Genomic DNA, 26,516 nt, shown 5'->3' with positions numbered 1-26,516 from the left:
AAATTAAAGAATTTCTAAAATTCAATGAAAATGACCACACAACATATCCAAATTTATGGGACACAATGAAAGTAGTGTTAAGAGAAAAGTTCATAGCACTAAATGCCTACATATAGAGGACAGAAAAATCCCACATTAGTGAATTAACAAAACCTTTGAAAACTTTTGAACAAAAAGTAGTAAACTCACCTAAGAAATTAAGACAGCAGGAAAAATCAAATTAAGAGCTGAAATCAACAAAATAGAAACAGAAAAAAACAATACAAAGAATCACTGAAACAAAGAGTAGGTTCTTATAGAAAATCAGCAAAATAGACAAAACTTTATCCAAATTAACCAAAAGGCAGAGAGAAAATATGCAAATGAACAAAATCAGAAATGAAAAGGGGGGCAGAACAACAGACATGGAGGAAATACAGAGAATCATCAGGTCATATTTTGAAAACTCCACAAAATTGGAAAACTTAAATGAATGGACAACTTTCTGGATAAATATCACTTACCAAAATTAAATCAAGACCAGATAAACAAATTTAACACACCTATAACTGCTGAATAAATAGAAACAGCCATCAAAAGACTCCCAACCAAAAAAAGCCCAGGACCAGATGGTTTCAGCTCAGAATTCTACAAGACTTTCACAGAAGAACTAATACCAATACTCCTTGAATTATTTCACATAATAGAAACAGAAGGAACAATGCCAAACCCCTTTTTTGAGGCTACAATTACCCTGACACTCAAACCACAGAAAGACATTATAAAGAAAATTACAGACCAATCTCACTTGTGAACATTGATCCAAAAATACAAATAAAAAAAACAAAAAAACTGGCAAATCAAGTCCAAGAACACATCAGATCATTCATCCACTGTGATCAAGTTGGCTACATCCAAGAGATGCAAGAATGGTTCAACATACAAAAATCTCTCAGCATAATCCACCATATAAACGAACTGAAAAATAAAAACCACATGATCATCTCATTAGATAACGAAAAAGCATTAGATAAAATACAACATACCTTCATGATATAAGGAATATACCTAAACATAATAAATGCAATACTCAGCAAGCCAACAGCCAACATGAAACTAAATGTAGAGAAACACCCAGCAATTCCATTGAAATCAAGAACAAGACAAGATTGTCCACTCTCTTCATATCTATTCAATATAGTTCTTGAGGTTTTAGGTAGGGCAATAAGACACCATAAGGAGATCAAGGGACTACAAATCAGAAAAGAAAAAGCCAAATGCTCACTGTGTGTTGATGGCATGATAGTTTACATAAGCGATCCCAAAATTCTACCAAGGAACTTCTACAACTCATAAACATTTTCAGCAATGTGGCATGATCCCGGATCAGAAAAAAAAAAACAATATCTCTCCTATACAAAGATAATAAAAGGGCTGGAAAAGAAATCAGAGAAACAACACCCTTCACAATAACCAAGAGTAGAATAAAATATTTCGAAGTAACTCTAACCAAACAAGTGGAAGACTTGTATAACAAGAACTTTGAATCTTTGAAGAAAGAAATTAAGAAGAAAACAGAAAGTGGAAAGATCTCCAATACTTTATGCTAGGCAAAATAAACATAGTAAAAATGGCAATCTTACTACAAAAGCACTCTACAGATTGAATGCACTGCCCATCAAAATCCCAGAAAAATTCTTCACAGACCTCGAAAGAACGGTACTCAATTTCACATGGAAAAGAAAATATCCCAGGATAGCCAAAACAATCCTGTGCAATAAAAGAACTTGGGGAGGCATCACAATTCCTGACTTCAAACTTTACTACAGAGCTACAATACTGAAAACAGCCTGATATTGGCAAAAGAACAGACAGAAGATGAATGAACCAAATCAAAGAACCAGATATTAATCCATACACCTTTGAACACCTGATTTCTGACAAAGCAAAAAATATCAAATGGAAAAAAGAAAGCATATTTAACAAATGATGCTGGAATGACTGGATATCAACATGTAGAAGAATAAAAATAGACCCATACCTATCACCATGCACAAAACTCAACTCCAAATGGATCAAAGACCTCAACATGGAGCCAGCCTCATTGAAATTTATAGAAGAGAAAGTGGGAAGTACACATGAACACAAGGGCACAGGAGACCACTTCCTAAATATAACCCCAGCATCACAGACACTGAAAGAAACAATTAATAAATTAGACCTCCTGAAACTGAAAATCTTCTGTAAAGCAAAGGAGATGGTCAACAGGACAAAACAACAGCCTACAGAATGGGAAAAGATCATCACTAACCCCACATCAGAGGTCTGATCTCCAAAGTAGACAAAGAACTCAAGAAATGGGTCGTCAAAAGAACAAATAATCTAATTTTAAAAAATGGAGCACAGACCTAAACAGAGAACTCGCAACAGAGGAATCTAAAAGGGCTGAAAGACACTTAAGGAAATGTTCAACATCTTTAATCATCAGAGAATTGCAAAACAACTCTGAGATTCTGTCTTATACCAGTAAGAATGGCCAAGATCAGAAACACTGATCACAACTTATGCTGGAGAGATTGTGGGGAAAAGGGAACACTTCTGCATTGCTGGTGGGAATTCAAGGGGTACAACCTCTTTGGATATCAGTGTTGCGATTTCACAGAAAAGTAGGAAACAACTTTCCTCAAGACCCAATAATACCACTTTTGGGTATATAACCAAAGGATGCTCAAAAATGCACAAGGACATGTGCTCAACTATGTTCATAGCAGCTTTGTTTGTCATAGCCAGAACCTGGAAACAACCTAAATGTTCTTTGACCAAAGAATGGATAAGGAAAATGTGGTACATTTACACAATGGAGTACTACACAGCAAAAAAAATGACAGCTTGAATATTGCAGGAAAATGGATATAGCTAGAAAATATTATTTTGAGTGAGGTAACCAAGACACAGAAAGAAAACTGACACATATACTCACTTATAGGTGGTTTTTAAAAATAAAGCAAAGAAAACTAGCCTACAAACCACAATCCCAGAGAACTTAGACAACAATGAGGACATTAGGAGGGACTTACATAGATATAATGTACATGGGAAATAGAGAAAGACAGGATCTCCTGACTAAATTGGCAGCATAGGGACAATGGGGGAGTGTTAAAGGGGGTACGGAAAAGACAGAAAGGGGAGTAAAGTGAAATGTAGAACTCAAAAAATTCAATAAAAAAATACATTCCTAAAAATGTCATTTGGTCATAAAAATATTAGAAAACCCATTAGCCCAGACAATGAGAGCAACAATGAATAAATGGCACCGCCAGAAACTGAGAAGCTTCTGTAAAGCAAATGATACTCTCATTAAGACAAAAAGGCATCCTACTGAATGGGAGAAGATTTCATCAACCCCATATTAGACAAAGGACTGATCTCCAAAATATATAATGAACGCAAGAAACTAGACACTAGCCGGGCGATGGTGGCGCATGCCTTTAATCCCAGCACTCGGGAGGCAGAGGCAGCCAGATCTCTGTGAGTTCAAGACCAGCCTGGTCTACAGAGCTAGTTCCAGGACAGGCTCCAAATCCACAGAGAAATCCTGTCTCGAAAAACCAAAAAACAAAAAAAAAAAACCTAGACACTAAAATTCTAATTAACCCAATTTAAAAATGGGGAGCTGAATTGAACAGAGAATTCTCAACAGAAGAAGTTCAAAAGGCCAAAAGACACTTAAGGTCATGTTCAACTTCCTTAGTGATCATGGAAATGCAAATCAAAAAACTTTGAGATACTATCTTACACCTGTCAGAATGGCTAAAATCAAAAACATCAATGATAGCCTTTGCTTGAAAAGATGTGGAGTAAGGGGAATGCTCACTCATCCACTGCTGGTGGGAATGCAAACGTGTGACACCATTTTGGAAATCAGTGTGGTGGTTTCTCAGGAAATTCAGAATCAACCTACCTCAGGATCCAGCAATACCACTCTTGGGAATATATCCAAGAGATGCCCAATCATGCTACAAAAGCATTTGTTCGACTATGTTTATAGCAGCACAGTTTGTAATAACTAGAACCTGGAAATAACCTTGATGCCCCTCAATGGAAGAATGGATAAAATGTGAAATATATATATATGAGTACTACTTAGTGGGAAAAAAATGACATCTTGAATTTTGCATGCAAATGGATGGAAATAGAAAACACTATCCTGAGTGAGATAACCCAGACCCAAAAACATGAATTTGGTACGTACTCTCTCATTTGTGGACTCTAGTCATAAACAAAGGATACTAACCCTATAATTCACAAGCCTAGAGAAGCCAAATAACAAGGTGAACCCAAAGAAAAACACATATAAGTCCTCCTGGAAATTGGAAGCAAAAAAGATTTCCAGGCAATAGTTGTGAGCATGGGGCTGGGGGTAGGGGTGGGGGTGAAGTTGGCAGAAGGGGAAAGGGGAAGAGAGAAGGGAGAAGGGAAGGACTGGCAAGAGCTTGGGGGAGGGGGAGGATGGAGATGGAGGAAGGGCCCATATAGGAGCAGGGAAGAGGATAACTACATTAAGGAATGCATTTTAGGGTTGGCAAGAGACTTGCCTCTAGAGGAGATCCCAGGTGTTCATGGGGATGTCCCCAGCTAGGTCCTTGGACAGCAGAGGCAAAGGTGCCTGAACTGTCCTTGCCCCACTATCACACTGATGTGAGATCAGACTATCACATTGATCTCGAATATCACCATAGAATCTTCCTTTGGCCACGATGGATGGAGATAGAGACAGAGACCCTCATCAGAACAACGGACTGAGCTCCCAAGGTCCAGTTGAAGGGCAGAAGGAGGGAGAACATGAGCAAAGAAGTCAGGACCTCGAGGGTTTGGTCCACCCACTGAGACAGTGTGCCTGTTCTAATGGGAGCTCACCAAATCCATGTGGACCGGGTATGAATGAGCACGTGATCAAACCGGACTCTCTGAATGTGGCTGACAATGGGGGCTGACTGAGAAGCCATTGTTAAAGGCACTGGGACTTGTTTTATGGCATATTCTGGCTTTTTGGGACCCTAGTCTATTTGGATGCACAGCTCCCTAGGCCTGGATGTCGGGGGGGGGAGGGGGGCCTTGGACTTCCCACAAGACAGGGTTCCCTGCCCTCTCTCAAGCAGGGAGAGGGAGGGAGGAGGTAGATTGGGGAGTGGGAAGGGATTTGCTGCAGCCTCTATGCCATGGCTTGCACTGTTCTCACTATCTGGAATATTTTCATTTTTCCTACACTTGTAGTTGATCTGTCTCTTCTGGTTCTGTTTGCACACACCACATGCTTTCTGTCTCAGGAAGGGGGCAGCTACTGACCTATAAGCCTGTGAGTGAGCCCACCCCCAGAGAGATAATCTGTTAGGTTCTTTGTATGGGCTACAGCTTTAGATGTCTCCTTTGTGTTTACATCTCTACTTCAGAATCAGAAATGGTTTTAGAATTAGACAGTGTCAATCCTTCTCTAAATCCAAGCAGAACGTTAAAAGAATAACTCTAAACTTCTGTCTCATATCAATAGCCTTCTGCTATGGGACAGAAAGAAGATAGATTTTAAAGGAACATTTTACTTTCCTTCATGCCCATTTTGTCTATATCTTATATTTCACTAAAAATATGTCTACATGAATAATATTTACATTTTCAACAATGAACAGCTTCCAAGAAGAAGACATTGGCGCTCCACAATGTCTCTACCTGATTGATATGAAAGCATGATGCTAATAGCACTATGAGACCGACTTATGGGTACAAGCTGCAGATATGGTGCACCTTCTTACAATGTTCTGGCCACAATTCCAAATTAGAACTTCAGAACAACCCTATCAAATACTTAGAAATCATTTTACTTTTATAATATCACATAGAAAGAACATCTGGAAGCAATTCTAGAAGATGCCATCCCCTCTCCCAACAAAGGTTGTTTTCATTGTCAGGGACAACATTTAAGAGTTGATTATTACTCATATAGGGTTGGGTGAAATTATGTATACCCAGAGATCTCAAAAAAAGATGGAAAATTGAATGGGATAATAGGTAGATTACTTACTCACACTACTAATAATAGTTTGTAATAGAAGGAATAGTTGTGAACTATTATTTTTGGATAATTTACATTGGTATAGACTTTTCTTTGATACAAATTCAAATTATACTTATCATATAGAATATTTCTATTTTTGTTTAGAATGTTTGTAACACCTATGCAAAGTTATTTTGTCAGATTGTATCTATGCATGATTCTACCTGTTTAAAACATTTTGTTTATTGACACAATTTTATGAGATATTTATCATATTGCATTATATAATTCTACCTCTGATCAAGATACTTATACATGGTTTATATTTTGATATCATTTTCCTGCTTTACTGCATAGCTGGTTAAAGATTTTTTATATTCTGATAGGAAGTCTTAATGTTCAACATTGTAATGAGACTTTAGTTGATTGCTCAGGCAGTCAGTCGTCTCTGTCATCTACTACACTTTTTGCGGGCTGCTGGACTTAACTACCTGCCTACTCAAGTAATATTAATGCTCTTCTCAGGCCTTTGATGGGGCTGAAGATAAGATAATCATACTTACTAATCATCCTCTTGTGATCTAGCCCAGCCATTCCTACAAGACATGAATTCCTTAGGATAAAATGCTTATCAAAACATTAGTATATATTCCTTCCTTACTATTGATTATGCTTATAACTCTAACTTTATATTTGACATATGTTTCTTGTATACATAGTTTTTTTTTTTTTTGGTTTTTTCGAGACAGGGTTTCTCTGTGGCTTTGGAGCCTGTCCTGGAACTAGCTCTGTAGACCAGGCTGGTCTCAAACTCACTTAGATCCGACTGCCTCTGCCTCTGCCTCCCGAGTGCTGGGATTAAAGGCGTGCGCCAACACCACGCAGCTTGTATACATAGTTTTGTATTGAGTTTGGAATTTTTTTTTCTTTCTTTTTATTTTTGGTTTTTCGAGACAGGGTTTCTCTGTAGCTTTGGAGCCTGTCCTGGAAATAGCTCTTGTAGACCAGGCTGACCTCGAACTCACAGAGATCCCCCTGCCTCTGCCTCCCAAGTGCTGGGATTAAAGGCCTGCGCCACCACCACCCTGCCAAGTTTGGAATTTCTTATTTAAGCAAAAGGGTTAGGTGCTGGGAGAGCTTCTTCAGTCAATAGCCTGTAAGATACCACTCCACTTGGGCATGGTCTCATACATTATAAATCAATCTGTAAACTGTGTGGTCACTTTCTTCAATTCAGCTCTTGATTCTGGCTGCTAGATTCATTGGATACAACATCCGTTGCCCTGGGACTGGAGATATGGCTCAGTGGTTAAGAGCACTGACTGCTCTTCCAGAGGACCTGGGTTCAATTCCCAGCACCCACATGGTAGCTCACAACTGTCTGAAGATCCAGTTGCAGGGGATCTGACACCTTCACACATAAAAATAAAGTTAAATAAACCATAAAAATATTTTTTTTAAAAAAAAATCCATTGCTCTGTAGGTGCTCATCTGACCTATAAAAGCCCAAGATATTCTTATACTCTAACTTGGTATTTTCAAAAGTTAACGATTCAATTAGTACTCACATAGTTCAGGGTCTGTCACACTGACTTGTACAACCTTCAAAATTCATAATAAAAACATGAACTCAGTGTTTAATGGTGAATTTAGAATGAATGCAGCTATATTAAGTAAAATCAAACACTTCTCTCTCTCATGTGTGTGTGATCATAGGTTTGGAAACATGGGGAGATATGGCATACACCTTCAATTTTCTTTTGGAAAATATGTGTGGATTGCTTTTACTTAAATGTCACAAATCAGTTTGCCTTGGAAAGAGGAATTATTTTATTCAGCTACAAAATTAAGCATATTTCAGCTATTCATTTTGTACTTTGTATAATTCACCCATGAACTGCTGTTTACCAAGGATTTTTTAACTATCTTTTATTCAACTACTCTCCCTTCCAGTCCCCTTTCCCTTTCCCATGATCCACACGCTCCCAATTTACTAAGATCTTGTCTTTGTCTAAGTCTATATAGAATAGATTTATGTATATCTCTTTGTTTCCATTTTGTTGTCTATGTCCTTTGAGAATTGTAGACTGGTTGTCCTCTGTTTTATATTTAAATGCCACTTAGGAGTGAGTACATTTATATTTTTCTTTCTGGGTCTGGGTTAACTCACTCTTATCTTTTCTAGATCCAAAAATTTGCCCATAAATTTGAAGATGTAATTGTCTTTATCCATGTTAATTTCTTTGTCCATTCTTCAGTGGAAGGGATGTTTTTAGGTTCTGGCTGTGAACAAATAATATTGCTGTGAACATAGTTGACCACTAGTCCTTGTAGTATGCCTGAGTATCCACTAGGTACCTATCAAAAATGGTATTTCTGGGTTTTAAGATAGGTTGTTTCCTAATTTTCTTACTTTATAATTTTTGGTTTTCCAAGACACGGTTTCTCTGTAGATTTGGAGCCTGTCCTGGAACTAGCTCTTGTAGACCAGGCTGGCCTTGAAGTCAGAGGGGCCTGTCTCTGCCTCCCAAGTGCAGGGATTAAAGGCATGCCTCACAACCAGGCAGTTGGCTTTCTAATTTTCTGAGAAAACACCATATCAAAGTGGCTGACTCAGTTTGCACCCCCATCAGCAATGGAGGAGTGTTCCCTTAACCCCACATCCTCTCCACATTAAGTTGTCACCAATGTTTTTGATTTTGGCTATTATTACAGATATGAGGGAATTTTAGAGTTGTTCTGATTTTCATTTCTCTAATCGCTAAGGAGTTTGGAAATATCACTAATCTCTCAGTAATTTTAGATTTATAAGTTGAAAGTTGTTTATGTCTGTACTCCATTTAATATTGGATTATTTATTCTTTTGATGACTATTTCTTTTATTTCTTTATGTTTTAAAGATCAGTCCTCTGTCCAATGTGGGGTAGGTGAAGATCTTTTCCCATACTATAGGCTGCCTTTTTTGTATTTCTGATCATGTCTTTGGTTCACAGAAACTTTTGTTTCAAAAGGTCTCATTTATTAATTATTTCTCTCAGTGTCTGTGCTGCTGGGGTTATAATTTGAAAGTGGTCTCTTTTGCCAGTGTGTTCAAGTATACTTCCTATGTCTTTTATGTGGTTTAGGCTGTTTGGCTTTATGTTATGGTCTTTGATCCTTTTGGACTTGAGTTTTATTCATGATGATAGATGTGGATCTACTTTCATTCTTCCCCACATTGATATTCACTTGTGCCAGCATCATGTTAAATATGCTTTCTTTTTCCATCATATATTTTTTTGTTCTTTGACAAAATTCAGGTGTTGTAGGTGAGTGGATTGATATCCGATTCTTAGAATCAGTTCCATTGGTCCTCCTGTCTGTTTTTGTGCCAATACCAGGCTCTTTTCAGTACTGTAGCTCTGTAGTAGATTTAAGTCAGGGAATGTGATGACTCCAGAAATTATTTTTTGCATACAGTTGTTTTGCATATCCTGCATTTTTTTTGCTTTACTATATGAAGTTGAGTATTTTTATTTTGAGGTCTGTGAAGAATTTTTCTGATGTTTACATGGGAATGGCATTGAACCTGTAGATTGTTTTTGGAAAGGTTTTCATTTTTACTATCTTGATTTCTACCTAACAGGGGCAAGGGACATCTTCCCATTCTCCGGTGTCTTCTTCAGTTGTTTTCTTCAAAGTTTTAATGTTCATTTCCTACAGTACTTTCACTTTTTTAGTAAGTGATTCCATAATATTTTATATTATTTCTGCCTATGGTTAACGGTGATAATTCCATAATATATTAATTCTAGCCAACTTTTTCAAAAAATATTCCTTGTAACCACCTTCTATCTACCTTCCTGATGACCATTCCCAATCTTCTGATAAACATAATTATACCCCAATTTCTAAGGTAGCTTTTAAACAAAACATACAAGTAAACGTATGAGAGATTTGACTCTTCAAGCCTCTCGTATTTCAGTTAATGGTATCCTTTGGGCTTAAAAACATCATTGAATTTTATGATTTTATGGTTCTGGTTTGAGAGCCAAATTGGGTTTCTTTCACAGGCCGTTTTTTAATGTTTTGGCTGTCTTCAGGGACATTTTTTTTTTTACCTAGTTCTAGATTCAGAGATAAAGTGCTTTTCTTTGGCTCTGGTTTCAGGCCCAATGTTAGAATACCCTTGCTGTAACCCATAATACTTCATAAAAGGTTTTATGAAATACAATCCTGGTTTAAAATAGAATAAATAGAGGTATCATGATGCTTAAACAGATTGTGGACAGTATCAAATTTTTCTCTACACAATAGCTGCTTTTAGTTAACTGACTGTAAGTGGCTTAAGATCTTAAAGAATAATTTAAAATGAGCCCCTAGCTTTTTCCTCAGGTCCAAAAGATTATGATAATATGCACAAGCTTTATCAGATTGATTACACACAAAGTCTTACCCTCATAAGAAGCACAAAACAATATGACACTGAATTAGTTTATAGAGTTTCACTACAGTATGATGTTTTCTCATGTTTTTGAAGAATAAAGACATTAACTTCAGACTTTCTCCACAGGTAGGCTCATATTATGTATTTGGAGATGATTCAAGGAGCTGCTGGCCACAGCTGGCCTCAAATGGGGGCAAGGAAGATCCTCTATTAATCAATGACCTTCCTCCATCATTTCCCCTTTATCTGTTTAAACAAGTAGGAAAAGCTTTCACTTTAACATGGTAAAATTACATATAACAAAACAGTTACAATTTAGAATTACAATATTTACATCTATTTTATCTTTATCATAACTAAGGAATACTAAAACTATTCTTCAATTCCATCAAAGACTCCAGAAAGATACAATATTAGCTGGACGGTGAGAAATAAGCAACTTAGAAAACTCTAGAAATCACAGAGACATCTCACTTTCTGGACAGTCACCCAAAGTTCCTCTGTAAAGTTGGGGCATCCATCTTCGGCCTACAGTGCCATAGTTTCCAGCAGACATTTCAATGAAGCAGGAAATTTCAAAGGCAGTTCAGTCACTATCTGCTGTGTCCTGCAGAATGTCTCACAGACTCTTTCATGAATCAGGAACTCCGAATGATCATCTCACCTTTAGGCAAGTTCAGCAGTCCTCTCTCTGAGGATTTTCTGTGTCCAGTTTATGCAGTAGTCCAGGCAAGAGCAGTTTCTTGCCCAAATGGCTATCAAACTCCATAAGGAACCTCTTCGATGCCCATCTTCCTCTTGAAGCAGCTGATGTTGCCAGGAGCAGATGTGTCTCATTGCCATGCAAAACCCTAAGTTATTAAAATATTTTAAATGCCATATGCTGCAGTCTTTGAAAGATATGAAGAATGCCTATCTAAAATATATCTATGCACATCTAAAAAATCTAACATGACTACAAACTTGACTATTATAGATGAATATCTATTAATAACCTATATACATTACATTTTTAAATAAACTACACAATCACAATACCTTAATCAATATCAGAAATATATACACACATAACAAAATTGACCTTAAATTAGTATCAGTAAAGCAAGATTCATTTCAATCCAAATTATTTATATCTATATTATATCACCCTTTATATGTAAAAGAATATTTATAAACAATATTTGGGAATATGGACGTAGTTATTTCTCTCCAAACTGATTCCTGCTGTAAAGGGGTGCTGTTAGTCAGGTCTTTGAGGGTATAACCTGTGTGCTAGATTTGTCTCAGTTTGCAGATAAGTAATTTTCTGAAGGTGTTCACAGCAACCTTTCAGAAGGGCGCAGTCTATTATACCATATTAGAATAGAAGCAATCCATATGGTCTAATCCTGTGAAAACAAAAGAAGAATCTCTTTTCCAAAGTATCATATCCTTAGATGCAAATTCTGAAGTCAAGGTATTTTCAAAATATCTATCTTGGATGAGTTCAGCAGCATTTATAAACAAATACCTTTTAGCAGATGTTGGTCTTTCCTCACCATTAAAACAATTCAAAGAGCACAATAGCATAGAGTATCAAGATTCTCTGTGTATTTTCCATCTTTGAGCGGTTTTACTTTAACCTCTATTTCATTTATTTTTACTTTTATTTTATATTCTCTGTATATCTTTATCCTGGAATAACTCTGTAGAGAAGGCTGTCCTTGAACTCTCAGAGATCTGCCTGTCTCTGCCTCCCAGGCATTGGGATTAAAGGTGTGTGCTACCACACCTTGAAGTCACAGAAGTCAATCTCCCTAGGCCTCCCAAGTGTTGGGATTAAAGGTGTGTACTACCAAAACCAAACACTCTCTTTCCTTTTTGTTTTTTACTTTAAGAACTTTAACTTTTAGCCTGCATATATTCTTAACACACTGTAAATCATTTAAAGGTTTTCTTTGTTTTTGAATCTCTCTTTACTATATATCTCCCTCTTTTTTTCTGACCACACAAGCTTTTAAACTACTGAGCAATATGGGCAGGATTAAAGCCGCGGCATTGGCGGCTAGATCCAGCCTTAGCTTTCAGCTTAACGGTGAAGGTACCAGCTTTAGCCATGTTTATTGCCACAAGTCTAAGGCGTTTCAAGGTCCCTGCCAGCAAGCAAGCTGGACCATTCTGCTCCCAGACCACACTCAATCAACTGCCTGCTTTAAGAGTCAGAGTCTGCCCTGGCAGGACAGCTCAGAACAGGGCATTTTAAAATGGCACTTTATTCCTGCTACTGCTGAAAACAAACAAGCATTCAGTTGGCTTTTATCAACACCATTTAAGTGTTTCTTGGCAGGATCTCTTAAGAGATGCAGGGTTTTGCAGCTAAAGCTCAGTCAGGAAGCCTCTCTTAGATGAGAGTGCTTGCTTGCCTCTAGCAAGCAGAGCAGAATGAGAAATTGCTGGTACCAAGAAAACATGCTTTACTCTATTCTTTCCCACGCTTTTTGTGGAAGCAGTTGTCCACATCGGCACCATTCTGTTGAAGGACCTTCGGGCCGCTTCCTGAAACCCAGCTCCCGGGTGCCTAGCTAGCTTATGCCCAAAAATAACAACACACAAATTGTATAAATGAAAACACTGCGTGGCCCATTATATCTAGCCTCTTCTAGGCTAAATCTCACATATTAATTTAGCCCATTTCTAATCTGTGTAGCAGCAAGAGGTGCGCTTACCGGGAAAGATTCAGCATGTCTGCCCTGGTGGCAGGCTGCATCGCATTTTCCCCGGACAGGAGAGGAAAAGACGTCGGCTTCACTTCCCTCTCCCTCCCAGCATTCTGTTCTGTCTACTTCAGCCACCTAAGGGCTGGCCTATCAACTGGGCAAGGCAGTTTCTTGATTAACCAATGACCTTCCTCCACCTACCACAAATTCCATTCATTAATATCTTTACAGTAGGTGCTATATTATGCCTTTCAAGAGTACAGGAGTTCTGTTCTGTAAAGGCCTTACCACACTGATTTCACTCCTAAGGTTTCTTTCTAGCATGCATTCTTTTATGAATGTGAACACTGTTTTCATATTCAAAGGTCTTAACACACTGATTGGATTCATAGGGTTTCTATCCAGTATGTGATCTTTTATGCCTTTGAAGTTGACTATAATATGCAAAGGCCTTGCCACACTGATTGCATTCATAGGGTTTCTCTTCAGTGTGTATTGTTTTATGTATTTGAAGACCACGAAGTTGGGTAAATGCCTTACCAACCTGATTACATTCATAGGGTTTCTCTCCAGTTATGTGTTCTTTTATGCAATTGAAGATGACTATGACTTGCAAAGGCCTTGCCACACTGATTACATTCATAGGGTTTCTCTCCAGTATGTGTTCTTTTATGCAATTGAAGGGAACTATGACGTGTAAATGCCTTACTGCACTGATTACATTCATGGGGTTTCTCTCCAGTATGTGTTCCTTTATGCAATGTAAGAGAACTATGACTTGCAAAGGCCTTACCACACTTATTACATTCATGGGGTTTCTCTCCAGTATGTGTTCTCTTATGCAATTGAAGATGACTATGATGTGCAAAGGCCTTACCACACTGATTACATTCATAGGGTGAAGGTGTAAGTCACAAACAATGCCACACCAATTTGGGATTATGATTAATAGGGTGATATTTATTTAAAGGGGAAAAACTTACAGATCACTGTCCCATGCAACAGCTCTCTACGCGACCAGGAGTCTAGTCGCAGGCGGAGCAGGAAGTGAAGAGAGAGAGGAGAGGGAAGTGGCCGCTTTTGTAAAGGGAGATAGACCACGCCCCAAGGGGCTGGTATCTCAGCGGCGATAGGCTGGAGGAGTGGGAGGATCTCCCGCAACACCTCCCCCTTCTGTTTAAATAAGAGAGTTCTAAACCTACTATGAAATTATATACAATAAGTACAAATATCCTATTCTAACTAGCTTAGGTCTTGTATAATAAATAACTTGGCCAAGTCATGAGAGAAAGTAACTACATTTATATAGTCTTCAACCCCATCAAAGATCTGAGAAGGGAAATAATGTTACCTGGGTAATTAGGAAGTTCAGTAAAACAACTTCCAAAACATGCAACAAATCACAGAGACAACTAGCTACCTAGGCAATCACCCAAAGTCACATTAGCAGCGTTGAAGCAACCAACTTTGGCTAAGGCCTAACATAACTGACACACCATTTTCAAAGGCAAGCAACTTTCAAAACTATCTTACCCTGTCTTGGCAGGATAAGACAGCCCTGTTTTATCCATTGATGCATGCTCTGTATCTTTGTCAGTGGTTGAGGTATGGGCATTTCTTTGCCCCAAGGCCAGTTCTGCCAAAAAGAAATGCTCCAGGTGGAGTGTCTTTGGTGCTCAACATTCTCTCGGGAATAGAGTGGTGTTGCCAGGAGCAATTGTGTCTCACTACCACAAAACTCTGAGTTAGATTAATGGCCATTTTCTACAGCTCTTTGAAGAAGTTGAAGATTATCTATCTATACTGAGTATAATCTCTATATATCTAAAGAACCTGATTAGTCTAATTATAAATGACAAACTTAGATGACTATTAGTCTATATAATTCTCAATATCTATCTAACTTAAAGGCTAAGACAATAGGGCTGGAGAGATGGCTCAGTGGCTAAGAGCATTGCCAGCTCTTCCAAAGGTCTTGAGTTCAATTCCCAGCAACCACATGGTGGCTCACAACCATCTGTAATGAGGTCTGGTGCCCTCTTCTGGCCTGCAGACATACACACGGACAGAATATTGTATACATAATAAATAAATAAATATTAAAAAAAAGAAATGAGCTCTCCCTTTAAAAAAAAAAGACTAAGACAATAAACGACTGTGAAACAAATGAGGACAATGACCTCCAAATATAAACAATGTACAAATATACATTGCAGTAGGTAAATGTATATCAATACACAAACATTATATAAGTATCTTAATCAGAGGTAGAAATGTACACTGCAATATGGTAAATATATACAATACAATATATGTCAATACATAAAAAATGTTTTAAACAGAGGTAGAAACATGAATGCATACAATAGTCAATACAATTTAACTTTGTATCAATATACAAGAATCTATATCAATATATTTGTCTAACAACAGTAACTCACAATTACAAATCTATTATCCCATCATCCCTCTTTTTTTTTTTTTCAAAATGATCCCTGAGCTTATAAAATTCCTCCCCCAACCCTCAATCGTATACTAATTATAATCAACCCCTAAATGATGCCCCTAAACCCAAGGGCAAACTTTACTGGGAGAGGGGACGTCGTCCTCTAAAATTACTTCCAGCTGTCATAGGGGCGACGTTCTTTCTGGGGGATCCTGTGAAAGTAAAATGATGGTTAAATTTCAAGATCAATGTCTTTTAAAATTGCCAATAGACTCTGAGTATTTTGTGCAGGTCTGGCCAAAATGTTGTATAAGATGTGCACCATTTCAGCTAACCAAGTTGGAACTGTCTTGTGCAGCTGGTATCCAAAGCAGGTCTTGTTGTAGCGCTATCAGTATCATGACGTCATATCAACCAGGTGGAGTTGTTGTTATGGGGCCCCATCTTCTTCCTGGAAACTTCAAATGTCACTTCAGGAAAAACTCATTGTTCATTATGAAAAACTTAAGCATTAATCATATAGACATATATATATATATATATTCAATGAAAGACATGATAGATATATTCAATGAAAAGTATGATAGATATGAAGAAAAGCAAAGATGTTTTCTTTTTTTTTTTCAAATATTTATTTATTATGTATACAATATTCTGTCTGTGTGTATGCCTGAAGGCCAGAAGAGAGCGCCAGACCTCTTTACAGATGGTTGTGAGCCACCATGTGGTTGCTGGGAATTGAACTCAGGACCTTTGGAAGAGCAGGCAATGCTCTTAACCACTGAGCCATCTCTCCAGCCCCGCAAACATGTTTTCTAAACTCATATTTCTTTCTGTCCCATATCATGGCTCTTGACATGAGACAGAAACTCCAGAAACTCTGGGTTTTTCTCTTACTAACAGGCTTGGAATTGGAGAAGGACTGAGCCAGAGTCCAACTTCAAAACCAGCTTTATAAATTTAGAAATATGGTTTAATATTACTTACACAACCCTTTCGGTTTTCTTGATATTTCCTATTGGGCAGGTATTTTTCCATCTGTCAGTATCCAAATATCCAGGGTCCCTTGAATTTTTCAAAGATGAGTGTTTTCCTGTGGAGATAAGAACAGAACCCTGCCCCCATTCTATATGTTTTTCTTACCATCTGTATGAATATCATCATTGTAGATAAGTTGTCATTTCTCCTTTCCAAGAGGTTTCTCCTCTTCAAATCAAAACTTTATTAATTTTGATGGTATCCACAATTTTTCTTCTCCTGTGGAAACAAGAGCAAAACCCCTTCCCCAACGTAGCACATCTCCTGGCTTCCACTGAGAGGTCAGCACATCTTTGAAATAAATCGGTTGATTTAGTTCAGCAGACTTTTCCATTATCCAATGTCTTTCTGCTGCTGTCGTTCCTTTCTCATTAGCGTTGAGAAAATTCAAGGTTAATAAAGCATAATGTAATCTATTTCTGGGGGTATTTTCAGTCCCTTTCTGTTTGTTCAGCATATCCTTTATAGTACGATTTGATCTTTCTATAACTGCCTGACCTGTAGGATTGTTTGGTATACCTGTAATGTGTTTTATATTATAATAATCAAAAAAGCATTTCATTTTCTTAGATACATATGCTGGACCATTATCTGTCTTTATTTGTGCAGGTATACCCATGATGGCCATAACTTCCAATAAATGTGTGATTACTGAATCAGCCTTTTCTGAGCTCAGGGCAGTAGCCCATTGAAAACCTGAATACGTGTCTATGGTGTGGTGTACATATTTTAATTTACCAAATTCCATAAAGTGGAACACATCCATCTGCCAGATTTCATTTCTCTTAGTACCCTTTGGGTTACTCCCTGCAGGCAACGGTGTTTGATTATAGAAAGAACAAGTAGGACATCTCTTTATAATGTCCTTAGCTTGTTGCCAAGTAATGGAAAATTCTTTCTTTAGGCCTTTACTATTGACATGATGCTTCTTATGAAATTCTGAGGCCTGCAACACACTTCCAATCAATAATTGATCAATCTCAGCATTGCCTTGGGCTAGAGGACCAGGCAGACCTGTATGGGACCGGATGTGTGTTATGTACATCGGACAAAGTCTGTTCCTGATTATGTCTTGTACCTGGATAAACAATGAAGTCAACTCTGTGTCATCTGGTATAAATTCAGCTGTTTCAATATGCAAGATAACTCTTTCTGCATATTGTGAATCTGTAACTATATTAAGAGGTTCTTTAAAATCCCTTAGCACCATAAGAATGGCATATAATTCTGCCTTCTGGACAGAATTATAAGGGCTTTGTTCCACCTTACCCAATTCATCTGACTTGTAACCTGCTTTCCCTGATTTATTTGCATCAGTATAGAAAGTACGGGCTCCAGTTATTGGAGCATCACGTACAATTCTAGGAAGAATCCAAGAAGTTCTTTTTATGAGGTTAAGTCTACCACTTTTGGGATAGTTGCTATTAATTTCTCCCAAAAAATTAGCACAAGCTCTTTGCCACGGTTCATTGTCTTCCCATAACTTTTTTATTTCTTCAGTAGTAAAAGGCACTATAATTTCTGCTGGGTCTATACCTGCTAGTTGACGAAGTCTCAGCTTACCTTTTATAATTAATTCAGAGACTTTTTCCACATAAGTTTTTAATTTTTTACTTGGTTTATTAGGTATAAATATCCACTCTAAAATAATATCTTCCCTCTGCATTAGAATCCCTGTAGGAGAAATTCTGGAAGGCAATATGACTAGGATGCAGCTAAGATTTGGGTTCACCCTGTCCACATGTGCCTCCTGTAATTTTTCCTCAATCATTGTCAGTTCCTTTTCTGCTTCAGCTGTCAGTTCTCTTGGACTATTCAAATCTTTATTACCATCTAAGGTTTTGTTTAAATGAACTATTAGATCAGGTGTTATCCCAACAGCTGGTCGTAGACTGGAAATGTCTCCTAGCAATCTTTGGAAGTCATTAAGAGTCTTTAAGCGGTCTCTCCTAATTTGTGCCTTTTGCGTTTTAATTTTCTCTAACCCTATTCTGTAACCTAGGTAATTAATAGAATTTCCTCTTTGAATCTTTTCAGGGGCAATTTGTAATCCCCACCTAGGCAAGACTTTCTTTACTTCTTCAAACATCCTTTCTAAAGTATCTTTATTTGAATCAGATAACAAAATGTCATCCATGTAATGATAAATGATGGACTTGGGGAATTGTTTACGAATTATTTCCAATGGCTTACTTACAAAATATTGGCACAGTGTAGGACTATTGAGCATACCCTGTGGGAGGATAGTCCACTGATATCTCTTATTAGGCTGAGAATTATTATAAGTAGGCACAGTGAAGGCAAATTTTTCTCTATCCTTTTCTTGTAACGGTATAGTGAAAAAACAATCTTTCAAATCAATAACTATAAGAGGCCATCCTTTTGGTAACAGAGAAGGCAAAGGAATTCCAGACTGTAGTGGGCCCATAGGTTGAATTACTTTGTTGACAGCTCTTAGATCTGTCACCATTCTCCATTTACCAGATTTCTTTTTTACAACAAACACAGGAGAATTCCAAGGGCTGGTTGATTCTTCAATATGGTGAGCATCTAGTTGCTCTTGCACCAGCTGTTCCAATGCCTGTAGTTTATCTTCAGCTAGAGGCCACTGTTTGATCCATATTGGCTTCTCAGTTAGCCATTTTAAAGGTAGGGCTGTGGGTACCTCTAAAGGTTTGGTATTTGCTGTATGTTCTTGTACAGCCTGAATGGCTGGTGACCTTTTTCCATAGTACCTCATCATATCCTTCACCGAATTATGAATTCCTGGAAATACAGGAATGTTAATCTGGGTATTCCATTGCTGTAGCAGGTCACGGCCCCATAAATTTATGGCAATATTGGCTATATATGGCCTTAGTCTTCCTATTTGCCCTTCGGGCCCTATGCATTCAACCCATCTTGTGCTTTGTTTTACACGAGATAGGGTTCCAATTCCTAGGAACTGAACATCTACCTCTTGAAGAGGCCAATTCGGATGCCAAGATTCTGGGGTAATGATACTTACATCCGCACCTGTGTCTAATAAGCCTTCAATAAAAGTGCCATTTATACAGACTCTTAGCTTTGGTCTTTGATCATTAATAGAAGTCTGCCAAAATATACGTTTACTCTGTCCTACTGGGTTTTTTGACTCATCCTCCACACGTAATTCATCATTTAGACCAGTATTACTTTTTACAGCAGAAATTGGAGCTTTTAATTTTCTTGGTGAGGCACGTTCTCCACTGTGACTGGGAATGACTGGGCCACTGTTGGCTTGGGGGCCTGCGAGAGGCCCCCCATGGAGTTTCCCGATGATATCGGATTGCCCCGTCTATCTGTTGTTGACCTACATTCGTTGGACCAATGCCTGCCTTTACCACATCTCCTACATATACCTGAAGGCCGAGGTCTCCTATTTTTGTCATTCCCAGAAGAGATATTATTCCTAGAAATTCTTTGCCTGCAATCCCTTTGTAAATGTCCTAATTTACCACAATTAAAACACCTGGCAGTTTGATGTCTCCTCATTGCTTTGGAAATCACTTCTCCTACCCAAGATTCATCATTATAGCTAAACGTCTCAACATTCATCGTATGCTGAATCCATTCATCCATAGGTGCTGATGTAGACTTTAAAGGCCCAATTATCTTTTTGCATTCTATGTTTGCATTCTCAAAAGCTAGAGATTCAAGAAGTATTCGTCTAGATTCTGGGTCTGTTACCCCTATGTCCAGAGCCTTAATCAATCTTTGCAAAAAGTCAATAAAGGGTTCTCTCTGTCCCTGCCTAATTCTGGCATATGATTCAACCCTTTTTGCTGGATCTTGTATCCTATTCAAAGCATTTAAAGCTGCTTGGTGACATAGACACAGTACTTCATCATCATAAAGAGCTTGGACCTGTGGATCAGCATATTCTCCTGCACCAAGAATTTGATCTTGGGACACCTCAATACCTTTTGCTCTTCCCTGCTGTTCCATATGTTTGGATTCTTCTCTGAAATAAATTCCAAACATCAAGGAAGGTCCCTTATCTAAAACTGCAGACACTAACTGATGGAAATCATGGGGGATAGCTCTAGCATTAGAAGCCCAAGTCTTTATCATTTCCTTTACATATGCATTGTGCAAGCCAAAATTAACAACAGCTTGCTTAATTTCTTTCAGATCATTCATTGCTATTGGTGTCCATCTAGCTTCTCTGACTCCCTTTGAGCCTTTAGAAGTTGACGCTTTGTCAGAATCAAGTATAGGGTATGTCGCTAGAACCCTGGGTAAGCCAGTTCTAATAGCTGGTGGAGGCATTGTATCCTGTCCTTGTGCCTCCTTACTCTGTTCACCAGCTGCAATAATTTCTCCAATCTTTTCAAATCTTTTTATCATTGTCTCTCTTAAATCCTGAATCTCTTGACCTGTATATATTTCCAGTGATTTCACTGAGGTATCAATTTTTTGGTCCCCATTCTGCACCTGTGATTCCAAAGCTTTAATTTTTTCCTTCAAAGATAACATGTCCTCCTTAGACTTTTCTTGTATATCATGTAGATTCCCATCTTGGAGGTACATTCTGTCTGTTACCTTATCAAAACTTTGTGATAAACTCTGAAGGTCAAATTCAATAGCCTGAACCCTTTCAGGTAACTTTCTAATACCCTTGGATATGGAATCAATTTTGTCTGTCATAGTATCCACTTGTTCAGATAACCTCTGATTTTCAATAATTTTAATCCTGTCAATTAGTTGTTCATTATTAGTTCGTAAAGATTCTATCATTCTTAGGAGTGCCATATTCATCCTTAATGATAGAATATGGAAAAGAAAACTGAAGCCTAGTAACAAGCAAATTAAGGTATTCCCATAATCATATAGACCTCGTATGATGTAATTCATTGTATTAGTAAATACAAAATTACTAATCCATTGTATTAGTGAAAACAAAGCAGTAAAATTTGCGTTAGAAACGAAAATTGCCATATTACCTATTGTCCAGCAGGTGGCGCTGTTGCAGAATCGCGATGAAAACATGGTCCTGTTTCAGTGCCTTAGTAGATGTTAAAAACTGGAAAACACAAGTTTCTCAACAAAGTAAATGTAATTAAATCAATTCCAGAGATGGAACCAGAAACCCAGAATCCAGGGGTAGAGAAGAGCAATCTGGAAGCTGCTTATGCCTCCACGTGACAGAGTCACCCTGAGGGGTTGCAGCTTTCAGCAACCGCGTGCTCTGGTTCGTGCCACTTTAAGAGCTGTGCTTGCAAGGGAGATTTAAAAACAACTCAGAAAAGAGCAAACCATGGGAGGCCAAGGCCGCCACTGCAAGGCACAGGTAGCGGCTGAGGAAGCAAGGGCTCCCGCCAAGCCGAACTTGCGGCCGCCAAGCCGAACTTGCGGCCGCCAAGCAGAACTCGCGGCTGCGAGCCGTGAGAGGTTCTAAAACCAAACGTTGGGTGCCAAAATGAAGGTGTAAGTCACAAACAATGCCACACCAATTTGGGATTATGATTAATAGGGTGATATTTATTTAAAGGGGAAAAACTTACAGATCACTGTCCCAGGCAACAGCCCTCTACACGACCAGGAGTCTAGTCGCCAGCGGAGCAGGAAGTGAAGAGAGAGAGGAGAGGGAAGTGGCCGCTTTTTTAAAGGGAGAGAAACCACGCACCAAGGGGCTGGTATCTCAGCGGCGATAGGCTAGAGGAGTGGGAGGACCTCCCGCAATAATAGGGTTTCTCTCCAGTATGTGTTCTTTTATGCAATTGAAGAGAACTATGACGTGTAAATGCCTTACCACACTGATTACATTCATGGGGTTTCTCTCCAGTATGTGTTCTTTTATGCAATTTAAGGGAACTATGATGTGCAAAGGCCTTACCACACTGATTACATTCATAGGGTTTCTCTCCAGTATGTGTTCTTTTATGTCTTTGAAAAGCACTGTTGTAAGCAAAGGCCTTAGAACACTGATTACATTCATAGGGTTTCTCTCCAGTATGTGTTCTTTTGTGCACTTGAAGATGACTACGTTGTGCAAAGGCATTACCACACTGATTACATTCATGGGGTTTCTCTCCAGTATGTGTTCTTTTATGCACTTGAAGATGACTATGAATTGCAAAGGCCTTACCACACTGATTACATTCATAGGGTTTCTCTCCAGTATGTGTTCTTTTATGCACTTGAAGATGACTATGACTTGCAAAGGCCTTACCGCACTGATTACATTCATAGGGTTTCTCTCCAGTATGTGTTCTTTTATGCACTTGAAGATGACTATGACTTGCAAAGGCCTTAACACACTGATTACATTCATAGGGTTTCTCTCCAGTATGTGTTCTTTTATGCAATTGAAGGGAACTATGATGTGTAAATGCCTTACCGCACTGATTACATTCATGGGGTTTCTCTCCAGTATGTGTTCTTTTATGCAATTGAAGGGAACTATGACGTGCAAAGGCCTTACCACACTGATTACATTCATAGGGTTTCTCTCCAGTATGTGTTCTTTTATGCACTTGAAGATGACTATGTTGTGCAAAGGCCTTACCACACTGATTACATTCATGGGGTTTCTCTCCAGTATGTTTTCTCTTATGCAATTGAAGATGACTATGATGTGCAAAGGCCTTATCACACTGATTACATTCATAGGGTTTCTCTCCAGTATGTGTTCCTTTATGTTTTTGAAGAGCACTATTCTCAGCAAAGGCCTTAGCACACTCATTACATTCAAAGGGTTTCTCTCCAGTATGTGTTCCTTTATGAGTTTGAAAAGCACTGTTGTAAGCAAAGGCCTTAGAACACTGATTACATTCATAGGGTTTCTCTCCAGTATGTGTTCTTTTATGCACTTGAAGATGACTACGTTGTGCAAAGGCCTTACAACACTGATTACATTCATGGGGTTTCTCTCTAGTATGTGTTCTTTTATGCACTTGAAGATGACTATGAATTGCAAAGGCCTTACCACACTGATTACATTCATAGGGTTTCTCTCCAGTATGTGTTCTTTTATGCACTTGAAGATGACTATGACTTGCAAAGGCCTTACCACACTGATTACATTCATAGGGTTTCTCTCCAGTATGTGTTCTTTTATGCAATTGAAGGGAACTATGATGTGTAAATGCCTTACCACACTGATTACATTCATGGGGTTTCTCTCCAGTATGTTTTCTCTTATGCAATTGAAGATGACTATGATGTGCAAAGGCCTTCCCACACTGATTACATTCATAGGGTTTCTCTCCAGTATGTGTTCCTTTATGTTTTTGAAGAGCACTATTCTCAGCAAAGGCCTTAGCACACTGATTACATTCAAAGGGTTTCTCTCCAGTATGTGTTCCTTTATGAGTTTGAAGAACACTGGATTGAGTAAAGTCTTTACCACACTGATTATATTCATAGGGTTTCTCTCCAGTAGGTGTTCTTTTATGCCTTTGAAGATGATTGTGATGAAGAAAGGTTTTATCACATTGCTTAATTTTCGAGCCTTTTTCTCCGGTAAGTGTTTTTTCATTCCTTAGAAGATGAGTGTTATAACTCAAGGCTTTAGCACAGTGAGAATATACGGAAAACGCCGCTCCAGTTTGATTTCTTTCAATCCTGCAAGGATAATTTACGCATGTTAAAGTTTCACCACATTCAATAGACTGTGAAACCTCATATCTATAGGAATTAACTTCATATTTTTTCCAATTGTAAAAAGGAATCAAACATTATGGTTCTATATCTTTGTTTTAAATCATGTTTTGTTCACCCATTAGGGGTCATTTTGCATCTCAAAAAATATTTGTGATGATAATTTCCTTTGTGCCATGGTTTACCTTTTCATCTATACCTATATTTTTCTATTAAATTTTTTACATTTTTGAAGAGAACTGCATACACTGAGTGCTTTACCAACTTTACTACATTTATAAATTTTACTATATCGTGAATCATTATACATTTGCTAAGTGAACTAAGACACCTAAAAGTATTTGCACAGACCTAGAACTCATGGTGGTTTTTTCATAATGTATGTTTAAGTATTAACAATGATGGTAGAAAATGAATTAACGTTGTATTCTTGTATCAAATTCAACAAGTATACTCTACATAGGAACTACATTTTATCTTCTTAATTGTTCTTAAGGAGAGGTATGCTAAATATTTGCATATCCCTATGCTCATACTCTTGTGTCAAGAGTAACATATGATATATATAGGAAAGGAAGAATAGTCAATAAAAGATTTCCACATTGAATCCTCACGGTTTGACTTTCTGTTCCTCAGAGGCTTGTGGTATAGGTATTAAGGTTTCTCCACAACACCTGCCCCTTGATCCTTGACTCCAACAGCTGCTTTCATTAAACTTAACACAGTCACAAAAACTATATGAGTAATACAAGACTTACTTACCATGGGCTATTGATTTAGTAGAAAGGTTTGCAGCTATATTCATCATCACTGAAATGTGTATACATTTTCTGTCATGAGTAACAAGAAACAAAAGGACTGGCAGATGTATAATCTAGCTCTCATGATTAATGCTAAAATCTGTTTAGTCATTGCTTCCCAGAATTTTTCTTAAATGAATGCCTTGCAAATGCAATTCATATACAGGAAATTGAGTTATATGGATTTGTGAGAATTTATTAACCATCAATTCATTTGAAGCTGTGCTTATTTACACTGTTGTTTTGTTTAAAAGTGTCATAACACATTACAAACTCATCAGAGGCACATTGTTATAAACTTGCATAAGAAAATTACCTTACATGCCTTCTACACCATTGACGATGTTTTTCAGTGTTATGGTCTTCCCAAATGTATCCTAAAATATAGTACCAGAATATGTATGTTATAGTATTTAACATTGTGAAATAATTAGCTTATTATCCTAAGAACTATGACTGTGTTGTTCACCTCATTCTCCTTCTTTCTAAATCAAATTACAGAACAACAACATAAACCAAGGAAGAGTTGTCTCCATATTTTGAAACATGAAAGAAATTTATTTTTACCAATAGTAGTGAGGTTCCTGTAGGTCTCGAGCATCACATCTTTGTAGAGATTCTTCTGGGAAGCATCCAGCAAATCCCACTCTTCCTTACTGAAGTTGATATGCACATCATCATAGGTCACTGCCTTCAAAAATATACCACACGTGTGTACAATGTAAGCATGACAGTGGCAACATTGGAATGCATACTTCTTTGAAAGTACAGTTGTATGATGCTGGTGTTACCCACTCTTATTCCATGACATAGACAGTCACTTTAGAATGATATTTAAAAGGAGAGTCAATTCTTTTATTTCTGTACCCTTTGTACCACCTTATAAGAGAAATATCTATGCATAGGGAGAGAAAAACAGAAAAGATCAACAGTACATTGTATGCATGAGAATATTGTACAAAAAAAACTACTGGCTACAGAAAGGAAGAATAGATGGACAAACTGGGTGTATTGAAGTATTGTGCCTTTAACCACAACACTCAGAAAACAGAGGTGGGAATATTTGTCTCTGAGTTGAATGCCAGTCAAGTCTAAGCAATCAGGTCCAGGAGAGGTGGAAATACACATTGAGACCCTGTTTCCATTGCAAACCGGAATGAAACAAACAATGGGATACAAAGAACTGAAAGACTTTTATTGAACTTTCCACAAAGAATTGTTTTCACTCCAGTTAATGACTCAGAATACTCAGGCAGTATTAATGTTATGAATACATGGCATCTTGGCAATCAGAGTGATGCCCTCTGTCAATTTTTAAAATTCAAGAAATTATGAAGCTCAGCACAGCAGTATATACTTGACATAAAAAATACCTACATACTAGCACCATCATCCAATAACATAAAAACAAATAGAGCCAGGAATGATGCCTCCCTTTAGTTACAGGAATTGAGAGCCA

The 26,516-nt window shown here is 37.9% G+C and overlaps 1 protein-coding gene across 1 annotated transcript; it reads right to left on the bottom strand.

Moving 5' to 3' along the window:
* Positions 1-13,547: 13,547 nt before the first annotated feature.
* Positions 13,548-25,658, bottom strand: LOC142839962 (uncharacterized). The gene is made up of 5 exons (XM_075956406.1): positions 25,625-25,658; positions 25,379-25,434; positions 22,333-23,902; positions 13,728-14,036; positions 13,548-13,642 (listed from the first exon to the last, which is right to left on the bottom strand). Exons 1-5 carry the CDS (start codon positions 25,656-25,658, stop codon positions 13,548-13,550), a joined length of 2,064 nt encoding a protein of 687 aa, XP_075812521.1.
* Positions 25,659-26,516: the final 858 nt, after the last annotated feature.

This window comes from Microtus pennsylvanicus, chromosome 22 (genome assembly GCF_037038515.1).
Source record: "Microtus pennsylvanicus isolate mMicPen1 chromosome 22, mMicPen1.hap1, whole genome shotgun sequence".
Taxonomy (NCBI): domain Eukaryota; kingdom Metazoa; phylum Chordata; class Mammalia; order Rodentia; family Cricetidae; genus Microtus; species Microtus pennsylvanicus.
The sequence above is the reverse complement of the archived record's forward strand: the minus strand, read 5'-3'. Positions and strand labels throughout refer to the sequence as shown.

Excerpts from the sequence above, each read along its gene's own strand:
- LOC142839962 (XM_075956406.1), bottom strand. The coding sequence starts at position 25,658 with ATGCTCGAGACCTACAGGAACCTCACTACTATTG. Across the intron at positions 25,435-25,624 it reads CAGGAACCTCACTACTATTG|GATACATTTGGGAAGACCAT; the intron begins GTAAAAATAAAT and ends ACTATATTTTAG. Across the intron at positions 13,643-13,727 it reads TCAATTGCATAAAAGAACAC|ACACTGAAGAGAAACCCTAT; the intron begins ATAACTGGAGAG and ends ATAAAACAATAC.